This window comes from Diorhabda sublineata, chromosome 1 (assembly GCF_026230105.1).
Source record: "Diorhabda sublineata isolate icDioSubl1.1 chromosome 1, icDioSubl1.1, whole genome shotgun sequence".
Classification (NCBI taxonomy): Eukaryota; Metazoa; Arthropoda; class Insecta; order Coleoptera; family Chrysomelidae; genus Diorhabda; species Diorhabda sublineata.
This window is the reverse complement of record NC_079474.1, coordinates 32,788,235-32,815,007: the sequence shown is the minus strand read 5'-3', so window position 1 is coordinate 32,815,007 and position 26,773 is coordinate 32,788,235. Positions and strand designations below refer to the sequence as shown.

The following is a 26,773-nucleotide window of genomic DNA, read 5'->3' as shown; positions in this document are numbered from 1 at the left end:
TGCCAAATAACGAAAAAAGTGAAGAGACCAAAAATGTAGTTGAAAGAATTTTCTACAAAAAAAGTTCCGTGTGATTTTTCCCTGAGAACTGTCATTTCTTTGTAAAATGCGGGGACGCATCTTACTAAAAAGTTTTCGCGCCACGTACAGTCTGAGGGAAATTACCTCCCCGTCTGAAAAAGAAATTGCTGTATCTCCTCGAAAACTCAACATTTCGGTACGAAAGAAAGTACATTTCACTCTTTAGAGTCTCTACTTTTCAATTGCATCTGCAAAAAAATCAGAATTGTAAAATTCTCTTGGAAAACAGTACGAACGGGATTGTTTTTTATTGGTTGTCTGGGTGAACTTAAAACACATATGTCTGCGACTCTGCTGCACCCAGCAGCTAACCATCGCTTGAGCTAGTCAATTAGACGATTACCTTCAAAATGGGACCAATTATACCTTTGAATTCACTCTGTGATAAGAAAAAAACTACTTTTTACTAATGCTAGATTTTTTCATAATTGACAAGTTTGATTACTTTTTTATAAGTTGTTGAATACCAGCCATTTTCGGTTTATCATCAAAATTTTGAAAACTCGCCAAGAGCTCCAAAACGACGTTTTTTTCTTAAATCTTTTTGCGATTTTCGAGGGTTTGGTTTTAACGCATCATACCGGGGGAAACGAAAGCTTACGTGATAGAGAATCGGATTAGCACAGTCACCTTGTATATAGATATCCATTACAAAAAAGAAACCTCTTTCTACTGGGAGACTTTCTTCAATACATCGACCGAAGATTCGACGGATGTAGAGGGCGCAGTCGGAGCAAAACAGACAGACGGCAAAAGACATTTTATTAGTGCACGTGTAAAGTTTTAACTTTAATTGTTAAAAGAAAATAGCGAAAAAAACATAGTGTTTCTTTTTTAGTACGTAAAGTGTCGTAAATGCCCGTATCAAAATACTCTTTGATTAGTGAAATGTTGAATTGTTTTTATTATTTTGATCGCGTCTTTAAGGATTATCCCCGTCCCACACTTAAATTCAGAGTACTTACAACAGTCAATCATGATTTTAAAAGAGGATTTATGGGATTTTTGTAGGTTAGGAAAAATCATATTTGAGCTTCTTCGAAAGTAATTTCCTGCTCGGCATTTTTATTTTCAGAAATTTACCTCTAAATTTCTAAGTCTTTTTTGATTTATCCGCAAAAAGTGCACTGTTGAAAAAATCTTGTAACACGAAATTCGCTTTTTATAAGAGTAATTTTGAGATTAGGAAAAAATTACAGGAAACCTTTTTTGCAGGAAATTTTTTGAACTACATTTTTGATCCTTTTACTTTTTTCGAAATTCGGCATGGAATCCGAGTTATTTGCAAAATTCGAAATTTTTAAAATTTAAACAAAAATATATCGCTTAGGAGCCAAAATTTTGATGTATGAACTACCTAAATCCAGAAAATCAGTGACATAATTTTTGTGGATTTTGGCTCTAATTGGGTTGTATTCACTGGACTAAATTTTAGGATAGTTTTTCGAAATATTCTCCTGTTCTAATTTATTTGTATTTGCTATCTGTTAGGGTTAGACCAATTCAAGATTTTTTTTGATAAATCATGGACGTTGAAACCAGTGTGAAATAAAGTTGATAAATAAGGACTATTGGGAAATGTGAGTTCAGGAATTGAACATTATTTTCATGAGACATTTTTTACCAAGCAAACAAAAATAATATCAGTAAATAATTAACATTTGGGATTGGGATATTTATTAAAAATACCTTATGGTATATATATATATATATATATATATATATATATATATATATATATATATATATATATATATATATATATATATATATATATGGGATTTATTTTATTAATGCTTGGTAGAATACTAATACTTTCCTGTACTGATTTTGTAGTATGGAAAAGGAAGATGGTGGCGAGAAAATGGCTCAATACAATGAAAATGATTGTGTAAGTATTTGAATTTTTTCAAATATGAAAAAAATAAACTTTGTGTTTTAATTTTGATTTTAACTTCAATCAAATTGATTTCAATATTCCAAACTATATTTATTCGGCTTATTAAAAAGATAAATTCTGACTCTTGATAATGAATGTTATTTCCATATATAACAAAATGTACATGTCGATATTTAAAAACCGCATTGAATTAAACAGAATTTGAAAAATAATTTCTTATTTCTTAGATGTTTTGGTATATTTATGCTTCTAAATGTTCTTGGTTTTAGGTCTCTTCTGATTAAAAATTCTTTTCTTTCTTTTTTGATTCCTTCACTTTTTTCGAAATTCGGCATAGAATCCGAGTTATTTGCAAAATTCGAAATTTTAAAAATTTAAACAAAAATATATCGATTAGCGTCCAATATTTTAATGTATAGATCGCAACTATCTAAATCAGCGACATAACTAATTTTAGTGGGTTTTGGCTCTAATTGGGCTGTATTCACTGGACTAAATTTTAGGATAGTTTTTCGAAATATTCTCCTATTCTAATTTATTTGCATTTGCTACCTGTTAGGGTTAGACCAACTCAAGGCAAAGGGTATAGATTTCTAAGGATACTAAGATCCGAAATATAAATTATTATGAAAAAGAAATGTCTTGTAAGATAATAATATAATCAGGTTATCACTGAAAGTAATTTCAGTTTAAATACAACAAAAATAATAGTACAACCCTCGTATTCAATTTTTTTTAAGTTAATGATTATGCGGTTATTCTACAAATTATGACCATTTATTAAAAAATATATATTTTCATATTAGATTTCTATTTTAGTGGAATTTTTACCATTTAAACTTCTAAACTCACCCTTTTTTTAGTCCTTGGTATTTAAAAACATCACAAAAACACCTCAGCCAACTTCACAGTGTTCATATAATTAATCTGAGGAGAATATTTTACTCATAGACATAATTATTTTTGAAACGCGAATAGTAACAGGTGAACAAGTTAAGCACGAAACTTCCAGGGAGTTGTGTTACGGCCGAAACTCGCAATAACACTGGCTTAGGCAGGCTGTGATAGCCAGGAGCAGGATAGTGTAGCAAAATCGGAGGGAATCTTTTTCCGCAGATCATCAACTGACGTGTACGCTCATATGCAGTTAGATAAATGCGATAAATGCGAGCCTATTATATAATAATTCATTGAAAATTATTTATTACCACGATACATTTTTTATCAAAAACATCAATTTTCAAAGAAAAAATTGAAAACTCCAAAATTCTTGTCAAATATATATTTAAATCGTTAAATGTAAATGTTTTTTTTTTATATATAAATATTCTTATTAAAATAGTAAAAGGTATATTTATGAAAAATAAGACAAAATTGAAGCGTAAATAGATATAACTAATCCTTAAGTAGACATGGGTGTAAAGGACAGGTTATTCTATGGTGTCAATCGTGCCGAGGGATGACTGGCACCTGAGCTCTAATCAGGTGTCTCCTCCGGTAAACCTGGCTAAATTCTAAGAGTTCTGCAAGATTATGTACCATGAAAAATTCTCCATAAAAAAAGAAGAAATTAATCCGAAATATATTTAATTCATGTCATTTTATGTCATAAAAGAGATCGATGGTTAGCTGATAGAGCTATCAAACTATCAGATCCTTGATTTAGATGTCTAACTATTCGAAGAGCAAAAACTGCATTAAAAAATACAAATATATTATGATCTAAAAGGTGGTCCAACTATAATGCACGGTGCTAATTGTGAGTCGCACCTTAACGTCAAGTTTTTTGTCCAACTTAATTTGACATTTCTTTGTTTCAGTGTTTGACAAATTCAACCATGGAGAGGTACACAATTGAGTAGCGCGTTAAGATTGTTGAAGCCTTTTACGTAAATGGGCGTTCAAATCAAAATGTATTTCGTGCACTTCGTGATTTTTTTAGTCAACATAATCGACCAAATGTGTCCACAATCGGGAGGATTGTGCGCAAATTTCAGCAAACCGGGGCTGTAGGAAATGTGAAAATACCTGTGCATGCTCGCTTCGTTCGTTGGGGGTAGTTTGGGACAGAAGAGCCGTCAATCTCGACTCGTCGTCGTGCACAACGATTAAACATCTCACGAACATCACTGATGCGAATTTTGAATAAAGATTTGAATTTACACGCTTACAAGGTTCAATTAACTCTGAAGCTGAAGCCTGCTGACCATTTCAAGCGTCGTCAATCCGTCGAATGGTTGGTTGAACAGACAGAAGTGAATGGTGACTTTACAGGCACACTTTCACCTCAGTGGATTCGTTAACAAGCAGAATTGCCGCATTTGGGCCAATGAGACTCAACGAGTGATTATTGAAAAGTCGATGAATCCACAAAGAGTGACTGTGTCATCGAAAATAAGGTTGGCCAAGCAGATACCGTTAATGGTGTTCGCTATCGCGAGATGATAACGGACTTCTTGCAGCCAGAAACTGAAGATATGGACCTGGACGGTATGTGGTTCCAACAGGATGGTGCCACTTATCAAACACCCAACGGATCAATGGCTCTTTTGCGAGTGAAATTCAATGGTCGTGTTATCTCGTGGCGATGTTAATTGGACGCAACGATCATGTGATTTGACACCGTCGGACTTCTTTCTTTGGGAATATTTGAAAGAAAAAGTGTATGTTTATAAGCCAAGCTAAAGGATGGGATAATTTGGCACATTAACGACATTGAACCTCAATTATGTTTCAAAGTCATTGAAAACAGAATCTATTTATAAAAATTATTTCCTTATTATATGTACAAGAATTTTCCTAACAAATATCTAATTATATTCCAATAGTCATAAAGTACATAAAACATTATCGAAAAATTTCACTAATCTAAAAACACCCACGGAAAAAAGAAGGAAAATTATATGTTGAGTAACTTTTAATGATTTCAACATTGTTTACAAAGAAAATTCTTGAAACGCAGTCAAAAACAAGAAAAAAGACAATTTTTAGAACTGGGACAAATATAAAAGGATAAAAAATCTGTCAATAATAATAAAAATTTCAGTATAATTTATAATTTTTTTATAATAAATTATATTTTTCTCTCCACAGACCAATCTTGTTTAGCTCTATTATCTCAAAGATTATTCTTATTATGAATTAATTGTTTATAGATTTATTACAAAATTACAAAGTAACTCGAGCGGATAGTTTATATATAAACAGCAACACGCCACGCCACGCCACTTATCCCCACACCTCGAATGTGTATGCATATGTTTTTCCATTCAATTAAAATGTCTGATGATACCGATTAGAATCTGCTCTCAGTTCTCGGATTAATGGAAATCACCAAGTTTTTTACGGTGTTTGTTAATTTTATAGACCTAAAATCTTGTTTTTTTTCTCTTGTTGTGTAAAACAACAGCTGCAGCAGCAATTTTCTAGATCCGAGACGAACTACTCGTGATCTTCATAACGTACTCAAAACTACTGAAAATTTTACTGTCCAAAATTATAGAATAAAATGAGCGTGTCATTATGTGGCATGTTATAAATGTGTACATAACAATGTACCACGTGAATCGACATAGCGTGGCGTGGTGTGACGTGCTGCTAGTGGTTTTCGACCTTTATCAACTATAAAATTCGCGGAACAAACAAAAAGTTTAATTTTGTAAACTAGTATTATCTGGTAACAGGTACGATCCAGTTGAATATTCCTGTTTTATAAGCTGCAATCACGTGAAATATGGGTTTGTAATTAATTCTGTTTTGTTTATTCATATCGATGGAAAATTTTTTTCGTTATTATTTCTAAATTATGTTAAACCGTTTTGATATTGAAGCTTCGTTTTAATCCTTTTCTCTTATGTGTGGACTCTACACGTTTTGTTCTGTTTTAAACCTTCATATTTTTGAAAATAACATCATATTACGAGGTTTGCCTATTAAATAACGATAATATACTCCCACACACCTTTCCATACGTTTTTTCCATTAACCTAAGCAGTGCTGGAAGTCTTCTTTGATGAGGGCCTTTAGCTCTGTCGTTTTTTGCTTTACCGCTTCAATCGACTCAAATCGGGTGCCTTTCAAAGCAAATCTTTTTCTAACCTTTCAGAGCAAGAGATTTTTGGCACCAACTTCGTACAGACTTTTGTCATGTGTAATCCCTCGTGTAAAATATTTTTAGCCGTTTCTTTATCGGCGTTTACAAGATATTCAGATACCCAACGCACCACTCGTATTTTATACCACTCGTCTACGGCGCCCTCTAGGCAAGCAGTCTTGTTATTTATTAGCCAGACCTCGTATGTAGTCAGCAACAGCTAAAATTTCTTTGGAAACAAAAGCAATCGAGTTTTTCAATGTTTTAGCTATAATAAAGGCATTAATATTATAGTTTTAGTGTATCATGGTAAAATAATATCGATGGGATTTTGCTCTCTGAATTTTTCTATGGAATTTTTAAATTACGGCGAATGCGAAACTCGAGTATGTTGATAGAATTTGGCGGGATCGTCATTGTCATCAATAACTCAATTATTTTTATTTCGTCATATTTCTAAATCAATTTGTTTTTTTTAAGGGAAGGGAAAGGGAAAACTCGTCTAAATAACGAAACTAACAGAGTTAAGTTTAATAATAATGAATATTTAATTCAAATTACTTAAGCCTTTAACAATCATCAACGTATGTCTTAAAAAGTTATTTGTATGCCAAGGACTGAAAGTGCAACTTTTTTGGACGTGACTGAAAATTACGATACGAGTGAAGTAGTATTTCTACCGCGGTGTACACAACATTTTTTAGACGACGCATGAGATACAAAAATTTTTCAATTATACTGAGGAAAGAAAATAAATGATAGAGAATTATATACATCAGGTGGCGTGGATTCGAGTAACTCTTCATCGCTGATGATTTTTTTTTCATCATCATTCATTGTTTTTCATTAATTTAGACAAAACTTCGGATAAAACAAATAAATTCAGAAACTTAAAAATTTAAGGTTATGCAAAATCATCGAAGTGAAACTGTCAACTGTCAACATTGAAGTGGCTAGAGTCACTTTTAAGGAAGTTAAAGTTGTGTACTCCAGAGCGTCCCGAAAGTGTTTTGCAGTACGGAACTGTCACTTTCGCTACATGGAACACATAGAACGTAACTTTTGGTATGTAAATGAATACAGAAAGAGCAACTTTCAGATAGCGTTGTCTAAAATATTTTTTTAATGACAAAAACAATGCGCCGACATTTTACATTTAACCTAATTTACTAAGTACTTTACCGTCCCAAGTAATCCCATGAACTATACGTTTGTGGCTACTAACTATTGAACTGAGTTAAAACTGTTACTTTTCATTCAAACTCAAAAGGTTTTCGAGAATTTCCTATATTTCTTAGTATTCGGTTTTGGACTCTTTGCAAGCAACCATCAATACTTTGCCTGCAGCCGGTTTGAGTATTTGTATACTAACACCTTATTTTTAATAGTTAGTTGTTAGCTTAGTTTCAATTCCTCTGTTTTTGATATATATATATACTCAAGTTTCGTATCCAGATATAGTCCTAGATATTTGACTGTTTGGATAATCTCATCTTTCAGTTCAACTGAGAGATTATCTTCTTATAATTAAAGTTGATTTTTCCTCATTGAATTCAATACGTTAGTCTAGATATCTATTTTCTTAAATGAATCTCTAACAGCTAGTATTTCAGTGTCGTCTGCGGATGTAGTCAGGAATGTCACAAGAGGTACAGTAACTTCCCTGTTTTAATCAGTCGAAACTCTAAATCTTGCTCAACTCGCCACGCCACGCCACGTTACAATATATGTGCATATGTTTTTCCATTTAATTAAACTGTCTGCGTACACACTGCACGATCAGAGACTAAAGTTAATTGAAGTTAATATTTCATGGTCTCAAAATCATGTTAATATTGAAATATATCTATTATTTCATTGTTTTATTGCACTTTACCTTTTTTTTAAAACTTGTTTCGACGAAAATTACGAAAATTTAAGTACCAATCAATCTATTTCCGTACCATAATCGTTTTTAAACGTGCTATGTTTGTTACATTAAAAAGAAAGGCACGCTAATTCAGACTTATTGCATATGCGGTGTCTAGCGAGGCCGTTAGTGCAATAACACTTTTTGCACGAATTGCCTTCGTGAAAAAAAAAAATTCTAGATCTGGAGATTTACATTATCCAAATTATATTAGTAGTGATCGCGTATGTTTGAGGAATTTACGTTTAAACTCATAAATTTTGTATCAAAACTATTACGATATACGTTATTCTTGCTGCCGAATGCCCTATCGTCTTCTTGTCTTTCAGTATTACGTATTAAAATGTTCAATTCTTATAATAATTCAATGAAATTTCATCGAATCATCTGAACATAATGAGGAATGAAATTTTGGAGAGTTTATTTGGTTACGAGAATTTGAAACACAGTTTTCGTCATCCGCTTTCGATCTGGAAAGGAAAATGCGGATGAGACATGCGCTAGTAACCCCAATATGGCGGTTTTCTCCCCGACGTGTATTATAAAATGATAATCAAATAAAATTCCAGTGACTTTTCGTGAAAATATTATGTGAACTTTGGTATAATCATAATTATAATGAAGTGTTTGTACTATCAACATTCGACCATAGTGTGGTTAGGTATACTGACCTTTATTTCTACATGTAAGTACAATTTTTATGTGTTAATTGTCATTTAGATTTATACAGGGTTTATATTAAACAATTAAAAATTCTTAATTATTGTTTATTTGCTTCTTATCATAGTATTTGAGACAGTTTCTTTTAATATGGTTTAACTTCGAAAATCTTTAAATCTTCCCCAGAAAGAGAAGAATTTCAACTTTATCAGATCTCGAAATAAGAAAAGAAAGAGTGGCAATTAGCTATCAGACAACGTCATAGGAAGTTTTTAATTCGAATTTATATAAACACCCAAAATATATCTGATTATCCTTATCAGATTTTGCAGGAGTCATAAATTTATTCTATTTTTCTTTGCATTAGAAAAAGAAGGTAGAGATAGTGAGCGAACTACGTAAACGCGCAGTCAAGGATTTGAGAAATCGAGATGCAACCATCAACACATCTGTGCATATTCGCAATAGTCAAACTATAAAGTGAAAAATAATTATTGGTATGAGAATAAAGAAAAATTATGAGAGAATTATAAAATGACATGTTCAAACTAACACTCTAAGAGTTCTAAATATCGATATCACCATTTTGTGCCAATTAGGTGAATGAGAAAATAGAGAATGAAAGAAAAGAACGATCCAGATCCAGTTCCGGTCGATCCGGAATAGGAATTGAACCTAGTTCTATTGGTAGAGCTATGACGTGAATTATGCGCTCTTTATAAAGAGGAAAAAATAACTTGAGAAACTTCCAAAACTGGGTCAAATTGATGCAGCATTTGACGACGAAAATTGCCCGGTTGAATCACGAAGTGCAATTCCTGAAAACCTGTTATGACAATAGATCCACCTGCTCTGTTTGAGCTGCTTAATAAAACTTTTTGCAAATGGTGAAAGGAAGCAGGGTTACAGTGCTCTTTACTTTGCGGGCAAAGTATTGGGCGAGCTTATCTTATAGCTTAACTATATCAGAGCGATATCAATGAAGTCAGTACTTTCCACCCCGAAATCCTGGGAGAACTGAAGATAAGAAAGCAGAGGAGCGCAAAAATTGTTGTGGTTCAGCATGTGGGTGCAAAGAAGCAGGGTTACACTGCGCTTTACCTTACGGCCAATGTATTGGGGGAGCTTGTCTTAGAGCTTAACTATATCAGAATGAAAACAATAAAGTCAGTACTTTCCACCCCGAAATCCTGAGAATACTGAAGATAAAGAAGCAGAGGAACGTGAAAATTGTTGTGGTTCACCATGTGACTGCAAGGAAGCAGGATTACAGTGCGCTTTACCTTATGGCCAATGTATTGGACCAGCTTGTCTTAAAGCTTAACTATATTAGAGCGATATCAATGAAGTCAGTACTTTCCACCTCGAAATTCTGGGAAAACTGAAGATAAGAAAGCAGAGGAACGTAAAAATTGTTGTGGTTCACCATGTAGCTGCAAAGAAGCAGGATTACAGTGCGCTTTACCTTACGGACAATGTATTGGGTCAGCTTGTCTTAAAGCTTAACTATATTAGAGCGATATCAATGAAGTCAGTACTTTCCACCTCGAAATTCTGGGAAAACTGAAGATAAGAAAGCAGAGGAGCGCAAAAATTGTTGTGGTTCAGCATGTGGGTGCAAAGAAGCAGGGTTACAGTGCGCTTTACCTTACGGCTAATGTATTGGGCGAGCTTGTCTTAAAGCTTAACTATATTAGAGCGATATCAATGAAGTCAGTACTTTCCACCTCGAAATTCTGGGAAAACTGAAGATAAAGAAGCAGAGGAACGTGAAAATTGTTGTGGTTCACCATGTAGCTGCAAAGAAGCAGGATTACAGTGCGCTTTACCTTACGGACAATGTATTGGGTCAGCTTGTCTTAAAGCTTAACTATATTAGAGCGATATCAATGAAGTCAGTACTTTCCTCCTCGAAATTCTGGGAAAACTGAAGATAAGAAAGCAGAGGAACGTAAAAATTGTTGTGGTTCACCATGTGGCTGCAAAGAAGGATTATAGTGCGCTTTACCTTACGGCCAATGTATTGGGCGAGCTTGTCTTAAAGTTTAACTATATTGGAGCGATATCAATGAAGTCAGTACTTTCCACCTCGAAATTCTGGGAAAACTGAAGATAAGAAAGCAGAGGAACGTAAAAATTGTTGTGGTTCACCATATGGCTGCAAAGAAGGATTATAGTGCGCTTTACCTTACGGCCAATGTATTGGGCGAGCTTGTCTTAAAGTTTAACTATATTGGAGCGATATCAATGAAGTCAGTACTTTCCACCTCGAAATTCTGGGAAAACTGAAGATAAGAAAGCAGAGGAACGTAAAAATTGTTGTGGTTCACCATGTAGCTGCAAAGAAGCAGGATTACAGTGCGCTTTACCTTACGGACAATGTATTGGGTCAGCTTGTCTTAAAGCTTAACTATATTAGAGCGATATCAATGAAGTCAGTACTTTCCACGTCGAAATTCTGGGAAAACTGAAGATAAGAAAGCAGAGGAACGTAAAAATTGTTGTGGTTCAGCATGTGGGTGCAAAGAAGCAGGGTTACAGTGCGCTTTACCTTACGGCTAATGTATTGGGCGAGCTTGTCTTAAAGCTTAACTATATTAGAGCGATATCAATGAAGTCAGTACTTTCCTCCTCGAAATTCTGGGAAAACTGAAGATAAGAAAGCAGAGGAACGTAAAAATTGTTGTGGTTCACCATGTGGCTGCAAAGAAGCAGGATTACAGTGCGCTTTACCTTACGGACAATGTATTGGGTCAGCTTGTCTTAAAGCTTAACTATATTAGAGCGATATCAATGAAGTCAGTACTTTCCACCTCGAAATTCTGGGAAAACTGAAGATAAGAAAGCAGAGGAACGTAAAAATTGTTGTGGTTCACCATGTAGCTGCAAAGAAGCAGGATTACAGTGCGCTTTACCTTACGGACAATGTATTGGGTCAGCTTGTCTTAAAGCTTAACTATATTAGAGCGATATCAATGAAGTCAGTACTTTCCACCTCGAAATTCTAGGAAAACTGAAGATAAGAAAGCAGAGGAACGTAAAAATTGTTGTGGTTCACCATATGGCTGCAAAGAAGGATTATAGTGCGCTTTACCTTACGGCCAATGTATTGGGCGAGCTTGTCTTAAAGTTTAACTATATTGGAGCGATATCAATGAAGTCAGTACTTTCCACCTCGAAATTCTGGGAAAACTGAAGATAAGAAAGCAGAGGAACGTAAAAATTGTTGTGGTTCACCATGTAGCTGCAAAGAAGCAGGATTACAGTGCGCTTTACCTTACGGACAATGTATTGGGTCAGCTTGTCTTAAAGCTTAACTATATTAGAGCGATATCAATGAAGTCAGTACTTTCCTCCTCGAAATTCTGGGAAAACTGAAGATAAGAAAGCAGAGGAACGTAAAAATTGTTGTGGTTCACCATGTGGCTGCAAAGAAGGATTATAGTGCGCTTTACCTTACGGCCAATGTATTGGGCGAGCTTGTCTTAAAGTTTAACTATATTGGAGCGATATCAATGAAGTCAGTACTTTCCACCTCGAAATTCTGGGAAAACTGAAGATAAGAAAGCAGAGGAGCGCAAAAATTGTTGTGGTTCAGCATGTGGGTGCAAAGAAGCAGGGTTACAGTGCGCTTTACCTTACGGCTAATGTATTGGGCGAGCTTGTCTTAAAGCTTAACTATATTAGAGCGATATCAATGAAGTCAGTACTTTCCACCTCGAAATTCTGGGAGAACTGAAGATAAGAAAGCAGAGGAACGCAAAAATTGTTGTGGTTCAGCATGTGGGTGCAAAGAAGCAGGGTTACAGTGCGCTTTACCTTACGGCTAATGTATTGGGCGAGCTTGTCTTAAAGCTTAACTATATTAGAGCGATATCAATGAAGTCAGTACTTTCCACCTCGAAATTCTGGGAGAACTGAAGATAAGAAAGCAGAGGAACGCAAAAATTGTTGTGGTTCAGCATGTGGGTGCAAAGAAGCAGGGTTACAGTACTCTTTAGCTTGCAGGCTAATGTAAACCACACGAGTGGGTGTAATTATAAATAGATTCTTAATTATTGGGAAAAATAATGATTTATAATTTCATAATTAATAGAAAAGGCAAATTTTTGCAATTATGTCTGTATTAATAATTTATAAACTTTATTCATCGTGTTTTTAATCAGTACCACCCCAATTGAATTCGAATAAATCTACAAATAATTAAGCATTGGTGGCGCTCTGTTCTCTAGCTCGAAAATGGTTCAAGATATGTAAAAAAATTAAAGCAAAAGTTGCAGGGAATTTAAAAATTTCAAAAAATATTTTTTGACCTTCGTATGTGCGTTTTTCTTACGGTAAGTTTTGATGTTTTGAGATTTTGGTTGTCAAAATAAAAGTTTATAGATGACTATCTCACATTCTGAGATTTTTGTCCTCATTTGATTAATTTGCCAGCTCTAATGTGAGACCCATCTAGAAACACTATCAATCATCTTATAGGTCCTGAACTGGGCATCAGACTCAAATCTATTGGTATTACAAAGCTCCATCAAAGTTTTTATAACATTGACATTAATTTTCTCATTGGGAATTTGATTCTTATGCCAAGAATTCTTTTTTCGATTTTGCTCGATTATTGCTAAAAGCGTGTTTATTAGTTTTTTGTTTAAACTATAATTTATTTCATTTTCCATTTCTTTTTATAATTTCTATCTTCAATCAGCTGTTTATTATTCGTGAATAATAAATAATAAATAACCTCATTATTAATTCTTAATTCCACGAATATTGAATTAACGCACAATCCTATTGAAAACTAGAAAGACAAACGGAAATGATGGGGCAGATGAACGAATCGGGAAATTTTATTGTTGATTACACACTAATTTTTCTATTTTCATCACTGCCTCCATCTCCTTCTATAATACTCGATCTGCTATGTTTATCTTCGTTCGGTTTTCTACAGACATCAAAGTTAACCCAGAGAGAAAGAGAGAGAGAAAGGATTCCTCCCTTCGGTTGCCATGGTTACATCGAGTATTGATTTCGCGTCAGCCGTGCCGCTATATCGGAATTGTATTCAACAAGTTCTTTTTTTTTCAAAAAATATATATTAGTGAATGTTTTCGTTATGGAAATCAAATTTTTCGTAATTATTTCCTATTAGTTTTATTTTTCTAATATATGAAATCAAAGTTAGAGCTTTAAGAAGGAATTAATACTGTTGTTTATTGTATTATCAATTCCATATAAAACATATCCTCGCAAAAAGTCTAATACACTTCGAAATAACAGACTTTTTATAATAAATATAGAAGAAATGGGCTAGAACAGTATTTCCCAACGTGGAACCCAAGCCTCACAGGGGGGCAATCTGATTTTTAAAGGGGGCAATTCCAAAATGGAGTCGACACGAGTTTAAACCTTTCGCTCCGGATCATTTTAGAGAGAGTCAAAAAATTGTAACAATTTGTAGATAAAAGTTTGTAAAAACTAAATTGTTTTAATTAAAGTTAAAGTTAAATTAGTTAAAAAGCCCTCAAATTATTGCGGAATGCGGGAAAAGATAATATCGATTCGCAAGTGATTGTGCATTTTTTTGCATTGTAAAATATTGAGCCTTCAACTAATTCTAAATGTGGACTAGGTAGGTAAGGATCGTGCTCCGCGTGGTTAGCCGTGCAATGAAACTGAAGAAGCGTGCTTACAAATTAGGCAAACGGATTGAAAGATGATTAAGGAAGGAATATTCTGAATTTTTATCTTTTCAAATAATCCTGGAAGGGAGCCTTGCTGTTTAGTCGGAATAAATATCTAACAGCTCTCTTTTGTAGTTTAAAGATTACCTCAAATTGAGTTGCACCACACGTTCCCCAGAAGGGAAGGGCATATCGGAAATGAGACTTAATAAGGGCATAAAAAACTATTAAGGACTTGGATAAGTTCAGTTCTTTGGGGCATAATAAACTGTTAAGGACTTGGATAAGTTCAGTTCTTTGGGGAATAATAAACTGTTAAGGACTTGGATAAGTTCAGTTCTTTGGGGAATAATAAACTGTTAAGGAGGTGGATAAGTTCAGTTCTTTGGGGCATAATAAACTGTTAAGGACTTGGATAAGTTCAGTTCTTTGGGGAATAATAAACTGTTAAGGAGGTGGATAAGTTCAGTTCTTTGGGGCATAATAAACTGTTAAGGACTTGGATAAGTTCAGTTCTTTGGGGCATAATAAACTGTTAAGGTGGTGGATAAGTTCATTTCTTTGGGGCATAATAAACTGTTAAGGAGGTGGATAAGTTCAGTTCTTTGGGGCATAATAAACTGTTAAGGTGGTGGATAAGTTCAGTCCTTTGGGGCATAATAAACTGTTAAGGAGGTGGATAAGTTCAGTTCTTTGGGGCATAATAAACTGTTAAGGAGGTGGATAAGTTCAGTCCTTTGGGGCATAATAAACTGTTAAGGACTTGGATAAGTTCAGTTCTTTGGGGAATAATAAACTGTTAAGGACTTGGATAAGTTCAGTTCTTTGGGGCATAATAAACTGTTAAGGAGGTGGATAAGTTCAGTTCTTTGGGGAATAATAAACTGTTAAGGAGGTGGATAAGTTCAGTTCTTTGGGGAATAATAAACTGTTAAGGACTTGGATAAGTTCAGTTCTTTGGGGAATAATAAACTGTTAAGGAGGTGGATAAGTTCATTTCCTTGGGGCATAATAAACTGTTAAGGACTTGGATAAGTTCAGTTCTTTGGGGCATAATAAACTGTTAAGGACTTGGATAAGTTCAGTTCTTTGGGGAATAATAAACTGTTAAGGAGGTGGATAAGTTCAGTTCTTTGGGGAATAATAAACTGTTAAGGACTTGGATAAGTTCAGTTCTTTGGGGCATAATAAACTGTTAAGGACTTGGATAAGTTCAGTTCTTTGGGGCATAATAAACTGTTAAGGACTTGGATAAGTTCAGTTCTTTGGGGCATAATAAACTGTTAAGGACTTGGATAAGTTCAGTTCTTTGGGGAATAATAAACTGTTAAGGAGGTGGATAAGTTCAGTTCTTTGGGGAATAATAAACTGTTAAGGACTTGGATAAGTTCAGTTCTTTGGGGCATAATAAACTGTTAAGGTGGTGGATAAGTTCATTTCTTTGGGGCATAATAAACTGTTAAGGACTTGGATAAGTTCAGTTCTTTGGGGCATAATAAACTGTTAAGGACTTGGATAAGTTCAGTTCTTTGGGGAATAATAAACTGTTAAGGAGGTGGATAAGTTCAGTTCTTTGGGGAATAATAAACTGTTAAGGACTTGGATAAGTTCAGTTCATTGGGGCATAATAAACTGTTAAGGACTTGGATAAGTTCAGTTCTTTGGGGAATAATAAACTGTTAAGGAGGTGGATAAGTTCAGTTCTTTGGGGCATAATAAACTGTTAAGGACTTGGATAAGTTCAGTTCTTTGGGGAATAATAAACTGTTAAGGAGGTGGATAAGTTCAGTTCTTTGGGGAATAATAAACTGTTAAGACTTGGATAAGTTCAGTTCTTTGGGGCATAATAAACTGTTAAGGTGGTGGATAAGTTCAGTTCTTTGGGGCATAATAAACTGTTAAGGACTTGGATAAGTTCAGTTCTTTGGGGCATAATAAACTGTTAAGGACTTGGATAAGTTCAGTTCTTTGGGGAATAATAAACTGTTAAGGAGGTGGATAAGTTCAGTTCTTTGGGGAATAATAAACTGTTAAGGACTTGGATAAGTTCAGTTCATTGGGGCATAATAAACTGTTAAGGACTTGGATAAGTTCAGTTCTTTGGGGAATAATAAACTGTTAAGGAGGTGGATAAGTTCAGTTCTTTGGGGCATAATAAACTGTTAAGGACTTGGATAAGTTCAGTTCTTTGGGGAATAATAAACTGTTAAGGAGGTGGATAAGTTCAGTTCTTTGGGGCATAATAAACTGTTAAGGTGGTGGATAAGTTCATTTCTTTGGGGCATAATAAACTGTTAAGGAGGTGGATAAGTTCAATTCTTTGGGGCATAATAAACTGTTAAGGAGGTGGATAAGTTCAGTTCTTTGGGGCATAATAAACTGTTAAGGAGGTGGATAAGTTCAGTCCTTTGGGGCATAATAAACTGTTAAGCAGGTGGATAAGTTCAGTTCTTTGGGGAATAATAAACTGTGTGAAGGGTAGATATGAAGTACGAGATATAGTTTACCACTGATGTCTACATAGGCGATGTCTTCAGAAACAGAAGAAAAATAGGGCCTAGTACTGAACCTTGGGGCATTCTATATTCTATTGGCTTGTAAGAAGACATTGTTGTATTAACACTTACAATCTGACTTCTGTTGGTAATGTATGACTTAACCATGCGAGAGGTGTTCTCCTGTAACCGTAGTACTGCAATTTATTGATTAAAATATGATTTACGCAATCAAAAGCCTTAGAAAATCACAAAAAGTTGTTGCAGTGGAATGATAGTTGTTTAAGCTGGAGTAGACAGAAATGATGAAAGACTCTTTTCGACTAATCTTTCTATAATCTTAGATAACGTGGGAAAGTGTGCAATTGGGCAATAATCCGATGTTTTATTTTTATCTCCTTCTTTATGCAAAGGTATAATTATAGCCGTCGCGTCCCCAGCGAAACAACTTGAAACAATTTCTAATTGTTGAAAATTTCAAACAATAATACTACTGATTGTATCGGCAGAGGTTTTTTCCTGAAACTGTGACAAAGAAAATTGAAATTTGATTATCCTGAATACGAAAAAAAAATCTATCTTGATTGAAAATCACCCTTATTTAATTATTTGTGTTTTGTTTTGTAGTTATTTACAAGCTTTTTGTCTACAAATTGTAATCTATTTCTTAACAATAAAGCATTTCTCTCACTTGAAACTTTTAAATCAATTTTTAGTTGAGTTGAGAGGTAGTTTTTTTTTGAATTATTATGCCAATTCAAAGAGTGGAAAATTCTGCATAAGAAATGATGTATTTGATTCGCATTTTTATTTCTGAGACTCACGAATTATTCGCGTTAAATCCATGTGTATAAGTAATGTCTTAAACCTTCATTTCTTCTCCTACAGAAAGAACATTATTAGGTAAGGGTAGATTTTACCGTAGACCAATTAACCCTCGGAATAAATTTTTCAATTTTCTGTTTTGGGGCGTCAATTACTACTTTGCAGAATCTCAGCTAACTTTTTCGCGATTTCGAGTGTTTTCATCGACTGGACTAAGAGTGGAATTCTACTGCACTATAATCACTAATAACTCATATAATTAATTAGATGATAAAAACGATTGGATTGCTGCTCAATCTACTACCTTTGTCGCAAAATACTACTAATTAGGAGCTTCGTTTACGAAATTATCAAATTTGTTACGAGGTCTAGATTTTTCAAAGTTATAAAACCTGTTTCTCATTGGTCATTGTTTGAATGACTTCTCATTTATTTTTAGGCGAGAATGTGAGTGAGATGCACCACAGAACTAAAGGAGCTACAGAAAAACAACACGACCTCTGGTGTTACAGATGCGATACAATGTTAGATGGAGAAAGATGTTTAGATGTTGAAGGAAACAATAATTCTTATTTGCATCATAAATGTACCAGAGAACAAAAAAAATGTCAGGTATAACTACTCAAAAAATAAGTTTGATGTTACGATGTTTTTGTCTTACTGCTCATAGCTCATGGTTAGATGCAACAAACAGTTTGTTTGTTAGGGCTGCTACTTAAGTTTTGAGATAGACAAATAAAATTAAGATTAAGATCAATACACTTTTGCATGCCTTTGAACCAATCGTCGAAGCATTTTTTCCATTCCGATTGAGTTACATCCAAACCCTTGAGATTTTAACGCTTCTTCTGGTGTAGAAAAACTTATTTTTGATCTGTGTGAACCAAGAGAAATCATTGGTGCCAAATAATAATGATCAGTTCGTGGTTTTGACTGTTCAATAACGTTTTTGTTTGATCTGATGTGAGAGAACTCGCATTGTCGTGGCGGAGAATGATTCGTCTTCTGTGTTTGGTTCCCCTGTTTCTTTCGAACATTCCTGGCAAGCAAATGCTGCTGTACCATCCAGAATTAACCGTTCTACGTTGGTCTAATGGAACGATGTCCATTTATATAAATACCGATCTTATTGACGTGTTTTGAAGCACCGGGATCGAATCTTTTCAACATGTATTTGCACTAAACAAGCTTTTTAGAGCGATTGTCATATTATGCGGTATGCAACGCGAATGTTCATGCAATATTGAATGTATACGAGTGGAATTAATGCCTAAGTATACCTCAATCTCACGGTATGTCACATGACGATCAGTTTACGCACAGCATCGATGTTTTCTAGTATAACAACCGATTTTAGACGACCTTGATGAAATTCATCCTCTGCGACCACGATGCTTCATCACCAAAAGTCGAAGCAAGTTGATCGGCATACTGTTATTTATTTAAATCATAGAAAATCATACCTCGAAAATAATACCGATTCAATTCCATTCTTAGACCAAGATGAATGTTTCAAGTAACTGTAAACTACTCAATAGCACTCGTTTGTCATCTAGTTTACCATTAAATCATCAAACTTTATGATGGCGATATCAGATTTGACATATTCATATCAGTGTTGCCATATCTCAAAACTTAAGTAACTAGCAGCCTTCGTATCGATTACGGCGTACCAATATTATTGTTTTTTTATCGCACCCTATATAATTCCAACAAATATCAAATTGGGATATTCAAAAGTAATGAAAAATCTATCGGAAGACGCAAAAAGAAATTCCATATCTCTCATAGTTTCGAAATTACATATTTTTTTACGTGTGAATGTCAAAAATTTTGGATTGGTTGTCTGAAAAGTTTCCGATCGAACAAAGAATCATAACATTTTTTGCTATAGTCATTTTAATTTTCAAACCTATACACTCTTTTTCAACGACCTCTAACTTTTGTAAGCCTTCAATAAATAGTTTGCCGACTTTCTAGTCAGAATAAACGTTTAAGTTTGCGATAATTTCGTCGTTTGATAAAAAAACTCTCTGCAAGTGAAACTTTGAACTGATGATAACGATAAGTGGGGAACCAATTCGAAAAATAATCGATAAATCGTGAATTTTAACTATAGTAATCATCGAACTGCGTTGTTCTGTTGAAAAAGCAATGGCTGATACATTGTCGGAGCAAGTTCGCCTTTTGGAACCCACTGTCTCTACTTTTTTCATTCAGGAATTTGGTGATGAATCCAGGTTTCATCTACAGTTATGAATCTCGCTAAATACAACTTATTTTGCTTAAACCGCGTTAATAAGACCTGAAAAATAATCTATATTGAATTGCGCTTTAGTTTAAACTGGCACCCAACGCGCAGATATGTCTCTCTAACCTCAACCTCATTTCATAAACTTTTTGATAATATCACAGTTTTTGGCCGGTCCGAATGCTTTCACGTTTGAATTTAGATGTACACAATTTAACACAGTGTCTAATTTACAAGGGTTGTTCTCTTTCAGCCTTCGATAGCAGAGTTGAATTGCTAGGAATGCAGGAAGTGATTGGTGTGCGTAGCAGGCGACTGCGCATCTTCCCTTTAACTGGCGATTCCGCTACGTCATTTCCCGTTGAATTGCAGTCACATTAACATGGCTGTCGCCATTGATTATTTGGCCAAGTGTGAATTGCGAGCTGTTAGTCGTTTCTTGTAATCAGAAACAGTGCAGCGGAAATTAATCGAGGAATGAGTTAAGTTATCGAGATACTTTCATGAATGATGGTGTTGTTCGTGTCGAAAATTTAAAGATGGAAGAACTAATGTACATGATTAATGAGGTTATGAACGTAAGTCTGTCTCTACAGACGACATTGTTCAGCGAGTTGACCAAGGCTTACTACAAGTGAATTATTGATGCAAGTTTTAACTGAACAGCTGCGCTACATTAAAGTTTGTGCTCACTGGATCCCATAGATGTTGATTCACAGCCACAAAAGTTCGCTGAATGGGTCCAGCCGTGGAGTTTCATGACCGTTTCAATGCTGATGGAGAATTTGTTTTGAAATCTATTGTGACAGGTTGTTTATTGACACTTGTGAAGTTTATGCAGTTTGGAACAACAATTAAAGCAGTTTCTTATTGTCTTGCGTCTTTTACCAATAGCTAATCCAAGCAAATGAAGAGGTTTGCTGACTTCTGGAATTGTTCTGATCTACGACAAAGCTGTCTTCACAGTTCTCTTGTACAGCAATTTGAGTGAGATATTTTCGAACACCTATACAGTCCGAGCCTATCGTCGAGTGATTTTCTGACTGGAGATCGTGGAGATCAAAGAAACTGTCACAACTCACTTCCAATCATTGGAGGTTACATTTCATGAAGCGGGTTTTACAAAGTTTGTTGTACAAATATGAAAAATGCCTTAATAGTCAAGGTGATTTTGTACAGAAATGAATTTACTTTTGGTAATAAAATCTCTCATCGTAGATTGAGAAAACAAACCTCGTATATACATAATTTAGGGTATACATCTTCAGGTTGATGGCGGAACTTTTTTAGATAACACCAGTAAATGCTTGAAAGATATTATGTAGTAAAATTTACTCCACCAGGACGACAAATTACGGAAATCGTTTATTTGTTACAGGTCCGTAGAATATCGATGTCGACAAGTACAGACGAAATAACGGGCGAACCAAAACTTTGGTTACTACAAAGGAACTGCACCGAAAGTTGCGAACCTGGTTGTATAATAATTGGTGAACGTACTAAACTTCACTCCTGTATAACATGTTGCGACGAGTATAATTACTGCAACGCCGGCGGCGGGGCTTCACCGAATCGTCACATTTCTTGTGCAGTTCTAGTTACAAGTTTCGCTATTTTACGAATCGTATTCGGTTTAGTGAGATGCAATCGCACTTTCTGTAGATAACAGAAAATTACTTTAATTTAAAGTTAATGTTTCAAGCGAATTGTTTACATACCTACGATGTAGGTAATTTGAGTCACTACGGACAGTATTTTTTGAGAATTATCGATTTTGAGAAAATCGACTTTATTTGTAACTTGTGTAGAGGATTTCGTTTTATCAATGAGGACGATATTGTGGTTCTAAAGGAAATCATGTCAAATTACTTATAAATAAATAAATAACCCTCATCATAACCACAACATTATAAAAAAGACAAAAATTTAGGTTAGAAACTTATTAAGACTCAATCCGTTGTGCGCAAGCGTTGTGATGGTAGTAGGCACACTGTAGTGGGAGGGGCTTCATCCCTCGGAAGCACCATTTTTCTATCTCACTTATTCAGACTCAATCCGTTGTGCGCAAACGTTGCGAAAGTAGTAGAAGCTTCATCCCCGGAAGCAGCGTTCTTCTATCTCACTTATTCAGACTCGATCCGTTGTGCGCATGCGTTCCGAAAGTAGTAGAAGCTTCATCCCCGGAAGCAGCGTTCTTCTATCTCACTTATTCAGACTCGATCCGTTGTGCGCAAACGTTGAAAAAGTAGTAGGAAAGTTTCATACCTCGGTTGCTAATATCCATTATAATAACCATTTTTTGGTCAAATCACGCACGGGTAATTTTTTATTTGTTATTATATATTACTTTATATTATTGTAAATAAAAAAAATGTATAGAATTGCGCTTGTGAGCATGCTCCATTTGAGAGCATGCGCATAGTCTAAATGACGTATGTAAATATGTCTGCACCGAAGTATTAAATATATGGTCGAATGTTCCGTTTAGTTTATTTTTGAAGTCGAATTAATCAAAAATAATCGTTTATTTACCAAATTTGTGCCAAGAGACTGCACTTGTTCCAGATCATCTAATCTTAATTGTAGATATCGTTTTCAATAAAATGAACTACATATTTTCATTTTACATTGATGAGTAATATTTAACCGAAAGATGTTATAAAACGAAACATACATATTCACATAATCTGTTACTATAAGTGCGGTTCGCATTCCATTTAAATTGGAAATTTACGATCGGGTTAAGTTATGTACAAATACGTTTCCATAAATGGGATTATGGAAGCTTATTATTATTTTGTTTTAGTCCAGTCATTTTAGGTAGATTTAGGCAAGAATTTCGGAAAATCGAGATACTCAGCTATAAAGTCGTTCAAACTTGTTCATTTGACATCCTAAAACTCCTCTCAAAATTTACATATAATTCGATGTGAGCAACTTTAAAAATTAGGGCTCAAAAGTCAAAAAAATCGATTTTTTGCAAATAACTCGTTTCCTATGGGTTTTGTGCTATTTGTGTTTATTATCAATATTGTTGGTCATTGAATTCTCTACAAAAATTTTTTCATACGGTGAATCGTTTCTGAGATAAAGGACTGAGCGCGCGGGGCTAGAATCCCGTTTGAAATATATAGTCCCGATCAAAATAATTACTTATATATATTTATAAATAATACTTATTTTTAAATAAAAAAAAAACAGGAAAGATAGAAAAATGTTAATATTTATTATAAAATGTAATTCGATACATTTGTGATTGTTAAAATTAAAAAAACAAAAAATAATTACAAGGACAATGAGTTCTAATTTCAATTTTCTTCATCTTCGTCGTGATCCCGCTGAACTGGACAGTTTTTTTCTTCAAATGCTGCTGCAAGTTCATCCATATTATTATTATTTTGATCGGGACTACCAGTTGATTTTAAACATTATTCTAACCGCGCGCCCTCTGCCTTCTATCTCAGAAACGATTCACAGTATGAAAAAAATTTTGAAGCAAAATTTGTAGGGAATTCAATGACCTACAATATTGATAATAAACACAAATAGCGTAAAACCCATAGGAAACGAGTTATTTGCAAAAAATATGCAAAACAAGTTTAAACAACTTTATTCCTAGGTGAAGTACCTTAAATGACTGGACTATTATTGTGCCCCAATTTTAATATGTGTAAAATCTTAAATATACATTTTTGATCTATTGAATGTGTTTTATTTCAATACGAAATGAACCTTCTGTTATAATTAAACCAGGTACTAAGAGTAAAAACTGGAAATTTAAAACTCACACACACAATTTCCACTAATAGTCCAGGCAACCTGATATTAAAACCAATAGTAACGATTTTTGGCAAATAAATAGTTTTTGAAAAGTACTTTGAAAAAAATATTGTCTGCCTGCGCGCGACCATGGAAAATTGGAAAAACCACCGGAAAAATTCTAAAAATTGGTATTTCGTTAATAACGCGGAAGGGAATGAAAATTACAATATGATGTATAGAAACTAGTATTTAGAGCGTGAAAATTCTCATAATAAAGATACCTATATTTTTTTTCGAAAAATAGTCCCTTTTGGAGATGGACGTGGCCCTGAAGTACATCACCATTATTCAAATAGCAACATTATCATCATTCATTACCGTGTGAGAAATCATAGCTTGGGGTTTCAATTAAAACTGTCCTGAAATTGCCAAGAAAAAAATGAGGCAGATTCTGAAATACGCTATATGCTTTTCCATTGAATAAAAGTGTACAACTTTAATTTTTGAGGAAAATGGGAAAACGCGTCACATACAAAAAAAATGACATTTGAACGCCATCTTCGTGTGGCGGTACTTCCAACCCTAATTGATGATGCACTACCACATCTCAGATTTCTGAACCAGAAGGTCCTTAAAAAATAACAAGGTTATTTGGAAGACACGATTAAACAGAAACGTGTAATTCGAGTCAATTAAAAGACGCGTCACGCTAGAAAGGCGACGATAATACATAACATTCTTTAGACTTGAGACATTCACTTAAGTAATGTCCATGTATATATACAAATACAAAACAGACATTCTTAGTCATATGTGTACTACGGTAACCGACATGTTTACGGTTGACAGTGATTTTAAAGATACGATTTTATCATGTTCCCACGGATTAAAGGCCCTTCACCTTCAATCATTACACAAATTATGTTCGAAAACTAGTTTAAAGGAAGGTGGATTGGATGTCGCGGATCTATGGAGACGCCACCTAGGTTAGCTGATCTTACTACTTTGATTTTATTCTGTGAGAACATCGAAAAAGTCGATCAGATAATGTAGAAGACATTATGAAACTAATAAGAGATGGAATGACACGTATAACTGTATATAAATCACAAGAGTAAAGCGAGACAGTCGATGATAGGGCTCGGTTGGCGACGATATCGACGAGAAAACCTTCTTCTTCTTCTTACGTTAGGACTTGGTCTTGTATTTTCATCAAGGGTTTGTCAGGAGTAGTTGGGATGCTGAGGACCAGCTGTCATACCACCTTATAGGTGGTCGTCCAGGAGGTCGAACTGGGTCTGGTTTCTTTTCCTTTGTAATTTTTGCTAACCGTTCATTTGAGAAAACCTGAGAGATCAAAAACTAGATAATTTTCGAGGTCCAAGAAGAAATTTATGAAGTACTGATTTGAATCGAGCAGCGTTTCAATGCGAGTGCAGTACTGATTATTGAGTTCGCATTGGGCCAATGGATGTTGCCTGCAAATATTATTGCGCATTGAAGTTTTCTGCGGAAAAGTCAGGATTGCGCTGCCTTAGTGGGAAAGTAAACTATGTAACGCAATATGAGCCATTCTATTAATTGCTCCATGGAGAAACACTCGAAGAAAGAAAAATAATCTGTTGTTTTTAAGAGGTATTGGATTTGATTTTGAAAAAAACCATAAAAAATTTGACAAAATTGATGAAATATTTATTGGCATCGATAGAACGATCAGTTTGAAGATGATTTCATACAAATATAGTGGCCTCGGCTCCGCTTTAGATAGCCCATGCTCAAGGTCCAATTTTGGCACACTCTCTTCAACATATCGGCCGGGATTTCACGAATAAATGCTTCAATATTGACTTCCAATGCGCCAATCGTTGCTGGTTTATCCCTGTGAACATTAAATACAAGAAATAGTCCAAAGGCGTTAAATCATACGAACTAAGCGGCCAATTGACGGACCCCAAACGTGAGATATACTGTTCACCGAATGCGGTTCTCAATTTGGCCATTTTTTCTCGTGCCGTGTGGCATATGGCAGCGTCTTGTTAAAACCACATGTGAGGTATGTCCAATTCTTCCATTTTGGGCAAAAAAATCGTCAATCAGTACATGGTAGCGCTCGCCATTCACAGTAACGTTCCGGCTATCGTCGCTTTTGAACAAGTACGGCCATAATTCACACCAAATAGTGTTTGCGTGTTACTGGTTTAATTTTCAATGGTGTCAACTGGGTTCCAAATTTACCACACTGCCTATAAATTAGAAGCGCGATGCACTCTTTTAACCGAGCATGAATTTTGATAGTAAAATTCAAGTTGTTCGTTCGTAAGTCGATTCATGATTAAATTATAAACCAAACTGAACGAGTTTGACAATGACACATGACACGATTCACGCGTGATCTGTCAAAAACAACGTTGCCAAAAAGACAAGGTAAAAAAATCACTCTTCAGAATGGTTGTTTCTAGATTGAGGCAGATAAGAACTAGAATTCAATCCGACATTCGAGGTACTTATTTATTTGGTTTAATACTAAAAGTTGATTCCGTTTTAATTAGGCTTAAACATACATAAACCAACCAAAACTGTACAGAGGAACGCGTTTGGTGTAATTTACACGACGATACTCGAAGGTAAACAAATTCTCATTCCGAGAATCCTGATGATTCCTCAACCGATTGGTCGTTTGGTGTTTGAACCATAATGTTCTGTGGATGTAAAGCGTATCGATTATCCTCATACAAAATACAACGAATATGAAGGTAATTTGTCTTTAATTAAGCTTCCATCTTCCATTAAGTAAGGATACACTCCCAATTGCTGAGAACGGCGAGGTGTTGATTCATTTCGATCTTCTTGTTGACTTATTGTTCAGCTTCCTCGAAGCTCTCTTTTTGACGTCTTATCAGTAAACGTAGCACACAAACTATTTATTGTTATTTGAATTAGCTTCTTCTTCTTATTCGAGGGACGATTATATACGTTATAGAGTTACTAGTTTTATAATATAATCCCCACTTTACTTAACCTCTTATTTAAGTGGATATAAATGATTTTCAAGTTTTCTTGGATCTGTCTTAATCGTATAAGCGGTTTCAGAAAGTTTCATTCTTATTTTGGACACC

The 26,773-nt window shown here is 34.7% G+C and overlaps 2 protein-coding genes across 2 annotated transcripts in view; one reads left to right on the top strand and one right to left on the bottom strand.

Annotated features, from left to right (window-relative positions):
- Window positions 1-3,028, bottom strand: part of LOC130450042 (uncharacterized) — a 34,419-nt gene extending 31,391 nt beyond the window's left edge. The window contains exon 1 of the mRNA XM_056788205.1: window positions 2,834-3,028. The gene's annotated coding sequence lies outside the window, so the exon portion shown is untranslated. The remainder of the gene's footprint in view (window positions 1-2,833) is intronic.
- Window positions 3,029-8,503: 5,475 nt separating this feature from the next.
- On the top strand, window positions 8,504-23,546 carry LOC130452797 (uncharacterized). Its single transcript, XM_056792255.1, has 3 exons — window positions 8,504-8,668; window positions 18,084-18,256; window positions 21,274-23,546. Exons 1-3 carry the CDS (start codon window positions 8,602-8,604, stop codon window positions 21,559-21,561), a joined length of 528 nt encoding a protein of 175 aa, XP_056648233.1. The 5' UTR covers window positions 8,504-8,601; the 3' UTR covers window positions 21,562-23,546.
- Window positions 23,547-26,773: the final 3,227 nt, after the last annotated feature.